Consider the following 7,500-nt stretch of genomic DNA (forward strand, 5'->3'; position numbering starts at 1 on the left):
ATTCAAATAACTACCCAGTCATGCCAAAAATGTATGTAAAATAAAGCAAATAGTGAATTGGAACTGGTATATGTATACTGTAAACCCCATCCACACAATCTTCGTTGGGCTTTGTTATAGTGCATTCTGGTGGTGCACATGGGATCTAGTCAGTCAGGAAGGAAGAAGTGCAGTATGATAACTAGACTGAAGATCATCCTTGTGCATCACAGTCAAGATACGATTTTTCATACGTAGCAGGACAAACATGGCTTTTGATAATTATTTCAGTTAAAAATTGAATATTGCGCAGCTGGCAACCTACTCAATGCTGTCATGTCAGTAGGGGTTTATACATTTTTTTGGGCAATTTGAAAGAAAATTCACAAGTAGTCACCAGGGAAGGTAAGTAGCTTGCTGAATTAGGGGACTGGCCATAACTTGTTTAGTACTTTCCTGAAGCCTGACTAGCAAAGACAAAATACAAATTAAAAAAAATTAAGTTGTGCTTGGAGGAGTGTCCCCTTTCTATGCCTGCTCTCCATGGTCAAATTTCATTAACTCTGGTGTGTCATAACTAGTGCAGAGGTAAAAGGAACAATTTTCATATTTAAAACCTAATATGTAACAAAGGGCACATTGATTCATTCACATAATTAAGGTATTCTCATAGAGCAAGGGCCAGTTAAATTGTAAAGGTGGCACACTGCTGCAGCAGCAACAAGAATAAAAACGAGAGGTCTGACATCTGATATGGAACAAAGATAATTGTAATAGACTAATAGACTAATCAAAATTGATTTCTTTTCAAGCAAGCCTGGATGTGCTTGCATTCATGAGGTGCCCACTATAGTTTCCCCCTTTCTCAGAAGTTTGTTGCATAGTTGCATTTTTTTAAAGCTAATTGGATATACATCAAAGAAAGAAGTATGTAGAAACTTTATATGCTATTTTTTACAACTTTCAACTTTAGTACAAAATAAAGGTGTCAACACATTTTCCCTGACTGGATCAAGCTACCTTTTGTAAATACATGTGTAACAAACTTTATTTTCCACTAAAATTAACAAACTAGGCTTTACATGTATCACTGGAAGTATGTAGATTAAAACTACAATTAGTGCTTACTTTGTTTAATAGATTTACTCCACATATCTAATGAACACTTGACAACTTTTTGTACCATATTAAATCTTACTCAGAACAACTTTTAACAGCTAAACAAAGCCATGTATTAATGGTAAGACTACACTCATTCATTCACTTAGAAAATATCTATTTACATTGTTTAACTTGTTCACAGGTGCAAGCACTTGCAATAAAAGACAGAAAATACCAATAATTGGTACATGAAATGAAGTATAAAATAACTTAAAATCTAATATCTTACAATAAAATCTTTCTTCACAGCATGCAAGCAAGATAAAAGATGAAATGGTTGCCACGACTATATCTCAGCACTCTAATAGTAAGAGGTTGTCTTGCAAGAAGTTTACGTGGCGGATCTGACAGAAGTAAATTTGTACAAAAAAATCACATTCAGCCTTGCATGGACACTATTGCTAAATGTTTAACGTCTCAGGAATCGGGACCTTCGCCACCTCGAAGAATACCCTGGAAAAAAGTAAAATTTAATTAGAGGTCTATCAGTACTTATCCATACGTGATTGTGCTCAAAATTATCACACTTGGCAATACTACAATTTCATTACTGTTAACTGATCAAAATTTCAGATTTTGTGGATGAGCAATATAGCTATCCCATTTCCTTGTTAGTTTTTATATTAATAGTCTAATATTGTTCACAATTGCCCTTTTTTATGGCAAGATCAGTCATGGGAACAAAACACTAAAATATGTTAGCCAAACTACTATATTTGTCTCGATTATACTAACTTGTGAGAGTATTTATTCCTGATGGTCTTGAGGTGTTCCTTTGGTGGCTGGCTGATCATTTGGTGCAAGTGATGAACCAAATGGTAGATATCTTCCATATTGTAACCTGAAAAAATTTAAAGTTATTAAAACAAACCAGTGATAATCTTGCATGCCCAAATCATCAAATGTAAGATTTCCCTGTTACTCTTTCAGCATTAATCCAAATACAAATTATATATATATCATATACACAACTGGTCTTAATTTACTCGAGCTTTGAATCACATGCCAGTTCACAAATGCAGAACTTATATCCTACAATACATATAGGATTTCTAAGTCTTTGTTACTCACCAGAATAGTACTGCAGTGTGGGAGTCCATGTGCCATTTCCTCTTATGATTCTAGTGAGGAGGAGGGCAGCAGCTGCCAAGGCTGAGTCAGATGCATCCAGGAGTTCGTAATCCATTAGACTCATCTCCAGAATGTAGCGGGTGAGTGTCAGATCTTCCATGCTTACCTTGGCACACTGCAGGTGACAAATTGTATTATATTTTACTTAAATTTGAAAAGGACATACATTTGCAAACACTATAAAAATGATAATGTTTATTACACTGCAGTGAATATTTACAATTAACACAAGGCCATCAGCAAAATGTTATGTTCACTGTAGTATTGTTTTGTGAAACTTGTCTACACAGCTCTACAAGTGTTCAGCCACCAAGGAGGCAATTAGTAGTCTGTGTGACCTCACCAGATTTCTCCTTTCCTTGAGTTTTGGGGAAGTTTTCCTTATTGCTATTAATATTGATGCAGTTATTCTTATTGACATTATAATTATTATTCTTATAATACAAAAACCCATTATAAAATAATACTCATTGGTAGCTTGTGGAGCCATCTGTGTAAAAAAACTAAACTCGGTTTGGGGATGGCATGCATGTAGACTACATGCCATCCCCAGCAGCATCGGGCTAAAAAGACCTAAAAGATTACTCACTCTTGCATATCTCCTAAGAAATCTGTAGGAAAGTGGAATACCAAGGTCAAAACCAATGACCTTCAGGATCTTTATTTCCATCTCAATTAGTTCTTTCCTTTTGTATGCATCATCACAGATGTAGAGGAAGTCGTCAACATATGGTGGGGTCCTCTCCTATGAAAAAATAATATTGCAAGATATTAATTCAATCCAAAGTTTACCAAACCTCTCTTTCAGAATCAATATGCACCAGATTATCGAAAAGTCTGAGATACTCACATCAAATTTGCATGCAATGAACATTGCTGTGGATCCAACAAGTTGTAGTACGTCGCGTTTTATGACCGTTTTGGCCAAATACAAATCAATGATTTTCACAGCCAGGTACAGTGTCTCATGATTCAGCTCAAAAGATTCCTGAAATCAAAACTATGTTAATGTGAAAAATTTCAGTGGTATACCTTGTCTTCTACTGAAGAAAATCTTTCTGAAGTTAATGATGGCAATATAATCTTGATAATTCTCTAATACCATGAAACCAGAAAAACACATTAAATTTTAAAATTATGAATAGTACTTTTGGTAATCACATTTACACTCACCTGAACTTCAACCATCCAGTCAATTAGGATGGCTCTCATGCTCCGGGAAACATCTGGCTGACGGTCAATATACTTGTCAATTACGAAGTTATTCTGGAAAAGTAAACTGCTTTTAGCCAAATTCAGGAGGGGTATTTAATTGTTTTTCTAAGCTTCAAGTTTAAGTCAACAGACTTTAAATTGGTTTTCCTTTTAACTTCATAAAATACCAACCTCTCTTGCTTTGTAGTACTCAAAAATTTCTTGAGCATAAAGTGATACAGCAAATGGGTCATTTTCCATTTCTTTGTCATAATCTTCAACTCCTTCAGGAAGCTTGGAGACTGGTTCCTGCTTCAGCTCTGCAACTGGTGCTTTTTCAACTACATCCTTAACAGGACTGAAAAGGAAATACTTGGTTATTCAGGCTCAAATCAATAAAAAGAACCTGTCAAAGGTAATAACCGCTAATTTCCCCCAATTTGGACACCAGCTTTTCTTCAAATGTAACTATCTTAAACTAAAATAATGCTGCTTGGAATGTAATGTTCACCACAGTTTTGTTTTATAAAATCTTTCCACATAAATAGCTCCAAGTACTCAGCCTTCAAAAAGTCAATTAGTAGACATCAGTGACCACACAATTCCTCTTCCCAATTATTCAATAGTATTAGAAAAAATCTGAAGTCAATAGTGTTAATTATCACTATTATTAAGCCAACAATACCAACAGGAATATAAAATAAAGAACATTTTTGGAAACTAAGATAAGGCAAGTCTTATTTGATTTTGGTAACTAAGCACTTGTGGAATCATCTATGTATAAAACTGAATCAGGTGGCATAGCATGTACGCACATGCCATCTTGTCAACAATGGGTGTTATCTCTGAATATGAAACCTGATGCAAATATAAATAAGCATACAAATAAAGCTATTACAAGCACTTCATACTACATGCCTCCATTTAACAAATCTCCTAAATATTGTCTTTACGAGTTGTAACCTTGTTACAATTGCACATACTATGAGCAACTTACCTAAATCTTGCAAACCTAATATTACATGCCACCATTAATGCTACTATTGCAAAGAGAAGCCCAAAAATATTACTTTATAGTGAATAAATATATTCAATAATGCATATGAAAATATTCTAATTTATTTGAATCATGCATTCTGATAATCATTCAAGTTAATGAGAGGCATGCATTGAGTGTCAAACTTTTCCATCCAACTCTGAGGATACTTGCCACTAAATTATGAAGGGGGGGGGGGGGGGTATAGGCAATTCTTTACAGTATGGATGCACTCACCAGAGACTAAGTCCCCAACTCCATGTCAAAAAAACTATTTGTCAATCTAAGTTGCCGTGTCTAGGCGTGCCTTTGGCCACTGCCCAAGGGGAGGGGTGGTGGGTTTTGCCCACCCAACACTCCCCGGGATATATTGTCTTCACCTCAGTATGCACGGCTAGACAGAGCAGGAACTCGGTAGTACCGAGGGGAGTTGAGCCAAGAGCAGAGCTTTCGGTGATCTTTCTTTAATTTGTGGCATTACTGTTTGTCTGCAGATTATTTCTTGTTCCAACTACAACTTTTTGTCCGCTACAAGAATATCATTCAATTTGTCATAACTCAGTGCATCCATACAGTAAAGATTAACCAATGAATAAAGAAATAAAGTAGAGTATTTACAGAGCCTCAGCTTCTTTCTACACTAATGACTGATAGTAAGAAGCAAAGCAGAAAGCAGCTACAGTGCAACTTACAGACTACTTCCTAGAACATTGTCCTGAAGAGAAGTTTTGGAAAGGCAGTACCTTCCTTCTGAAGCAGTTACGTATGCTGAAGAGTCATCCAGGTCAGTCTTGGATTCCTGAGAGGAGAAGACAGTGTCTTGAGAGCTTGGGAGTGTGTCGCAGAACGAGATCTCCTTGGCCTGAGTCTTCTTGACTTCCGGGGCAGATACTTCGGGTTTGGCAGTCTTAGCTGGGACTTTGTCTTTTGCAGCTGCTGGCTTAGAGGGTTTGACAAGGGACTTTGTGGAGGCACTGCGCATCAGCCTACCTTTCTGGGCCGTGACTTTCTTTCCATCATTTATTTTCTTTTCAATTGCCTGTTGGAGAAATAGGAAAATCACTATAAATGAAAATATTAAACCCACTATATTAGATTATCAGAAAAATGGTAAGATTTTACTTATTTAAATGGAAGGGGTCAAAATATCCTTACATTGGTAATATCGCCAAAGGCAGACCTCTTCTTGGTGGCCTTCTCTTCTTCAGGTGCCCCATCAGCCTTGCGCTTCAAACCCAGAACCTTGTTTGTGGTATCACGCAGGAAGCTACTGGCTCCTGCCTTGCCTGGCAGAGGGGGTCGGGCCAAATTTTCATTCTGAACCTTCAGTCCTCCGGCTTTATTTGTGAGGACTTTGCCCACTTGCCCCCTTGTGTTGATACGCGTAGTCATTCTGCAGCCTGGAAAATATGGGAGTAGTTGAAATACAATAGGTGGTCCTGCACTCGAACATTTTTAGATCAGTTTACTGCGATTATTATACCACACAGAAATGGTATTTCTGACACCTAATGACCATTAACTTATACATATCCAGGAAACTCTTACAAATAATGATAACATGTAGGCCAACTCAAATTCTACTTGCCAAGTTCACCAATACCATGAAAATACACTTCAAAACTTCACTTCCTGTTCCACACCTTTCCAGAAAGGGAACCTCAACTGTCGGTAAATCTCACATTCCTCTTGGAAACTTTCTCGGCTTTTTTTTTAATATACAGAAATATATCGACATCCTAGTTGGCTCCGATTTGAAACACCAAACCCATTTATGGAAGCGAAGTCCGATACTTTTCGCTTATCTAGGTTTTCGTTATCAATAATCGATCACACACGATGGAAAATTTCTTTAGCTCTTCATATTAATGAAGAAAAAGTCTCACAAACTTCCACTGATTATTAAATGGTTGTTCAGACTTGCGTGCATTTCGTGAATTCAAATCCTCATAATCGATTATGAGGTAACGAATTTTTTTCTTTCAGTGCAGACGTTCACGCCATAAAACCCAATTATATACAGGTCATTTACCAAGAATTGCAAGAGATTAAAAAAAATATTAAAGCTCTGACAACGTTCAGCTGACAAATTCCTGTAAACAAACTCGAGGTCGTTGGGTGCTTGGCCTCCGGGATCTTATTTTTGCCTCTAACGCGCCAACCACGCCGTAAATAACACTTAAATCACCGACTAAAGAAGTATCCTACCTTGTCGTTTGTGAAGCGAGAGAATCTACCCGCTATCAGGCCCTTTTCGTGGGAGGATCGTGGTAAATATTAAATAGTGTCACTCGACCAACTTCAAATTCGGAGATGCCTGCCTTCGCTTCACTCTCTGAGCGCTGATTGGCCGGCGGGATTCGGGCTCGACCAATCACGGCGCGCCATTGCCTCCCGCCGACGAGGCAACCGGGCCGGAAGTTCTTTTTCGGTTTGGGAACTTTAAGTATTTTATTCTTATATCGAAGGGAGAGTTATTTTGTGAAGCAGTATTATCCCACAGATATGAAAAGAATAGATTACGAAGCATGGCGTTCGTGCGATGTGTCAGAAGGAAGATAACAGTAAAGGGTTTAAATGGACGAGGGTAATCCGCTTTTAAAGGGCTTTATGAGAGGCAGGATTTCGCAATACGCGCCTGAGCAAATGTTTGCGTAAATGCTCGTACACATAATTAAAGAAAACAGGACTGGTCAAAGATAAACAATGTTTTATATTCATAGCTGGCTGATTGCAGTGAACGCCCATTGTATTGATTAATTTTCAAATGTTACTTCGAGTTGTTATAATATCGACTAAAAATGCTAGCATAGTTGTGACCTCTAGTTGTATGCATTGATGTGCTCAGAAGTCCTAATAACTGTTATTAATCAGAAAACATTTTAAATCTAAATATGATAATTACTTAACAATCGCTTATACGCAAGAAAAGCAGGTTACGATATTTAGACAGTGTATGATTATCAGTTATCACCGTTAATATTCATCTAAGGTACTTT

At 37.2% G+C, this 7,500-nt stretch overlaps 2 protein-coding genes across 4 annotated transcripts in view; one reads left to right on the top strand and one right to left on the bottom strand.

The window, feature by feature from the left end:
• LOC113829903 (diphthine methyltransferase) overlaps nucleotides 1-63 on the top strand; it is a 3,132-nt gene extending 3,069 nt beyond the window's left edge. For both annotated transcript variants that reach the window (XM_027383080.2, XM_027383078.2), the window contains exon 2: nucleotides 1-63. This exon is cut by the window's left edge and continues 1,372 nt beyond it. The gene's annotated coding sequence lies outside the window, so the exon portion shown is untranslated.
• Nucleotides 64-1,096: 1,033 nt separating this feature from the next.
• LOC113829902 (G2/mitotic-specific cyclin-B3) lies at nucleotides 1,097-6,861 on the bottom strand. 2 transcript variants are annotated; one of them, XM_027383076.2, is made up of 10 exons: nucleotides 6,710-6,861; nucleotides 5,657-5,901; nucleotides 5,194-5,540; nucleotides 3,658-3,823; nucleotides 3,445-3,537; nucleotides 3,122-3,259; nucleotides 2,861-3,016; nucleotides 2,212-2,386; nucleotides 1,876-1,981; nucleotides 1,097-1,593 (listed from the first exon to the last, which is right to left on the bottom strand). In XM_027383076.2, exons 2-10 carry the CDS (start codon nucleotides 5,891-5,893, stop codon nucleotides 1,542-1,544), a joined length of 1,470 nt encoding a protein of 489 aa, XP_027238877.1. In that variant the 5' UTR covers nucleotides 5,894-5,901; nucleotides 6,710-6,861; the 3' UTR covers nucleotides 1,097-1,541. The 2 variants fall into 2 exon arrangements, with proteins under 2 accessions (XP_027238877.1, XP_027238878.1); XM_027383077.2 differs by having other exon boundaries at nucleotides 5,245-5,540; nucleotides 6,710-6,849.
• Between the last annotated feature and the right edge of the window lie 639 nt (nucleotides 6,862-7,500).

This window comes from Penaeus vannamei, chromosome 20, assembly GCF_042767895.1.
Source record: "Penaeus vannamei isolate JL-2024 chromosome 20, ASM4276789v1, whole genome shotgun sequence".
NCBI classification, from domain to species: domain Eukaryota; kingdom Metazoa; phylum Arthropoda; class Malacostraca; order Decapoda; family Penaeidae; genus Penaeus; species Penaeus vannamei.

What these genes read in the sequence shown, in the direction of transcription:
- LOC113829902 (XM_027383076.2), bottom strand. Translation starts at nt 5,893, where the DNA reads ATGACTACGCGTATCAACACAAGGGGGCAAGTGGGCAAAGTCCTCACA. An exon ending in CCTTTGGCGATATTACCAAT is followed by an intron (nt 5,541 to 5,656) that starts GTAAGGATATTT and finishes TTTCTCCAACAG; the next exon opens with GCAATTGAAAAGAAAATAAA. An exon ending in AGTACTACAAAGCAAGAGAG is followed by an intron (nt 3,538 to 3,657) that starts GTTGGTATTTTA and finishes TTACTTTTCCAG; the next exon opens with AATAACTTCGTAATTGACAA.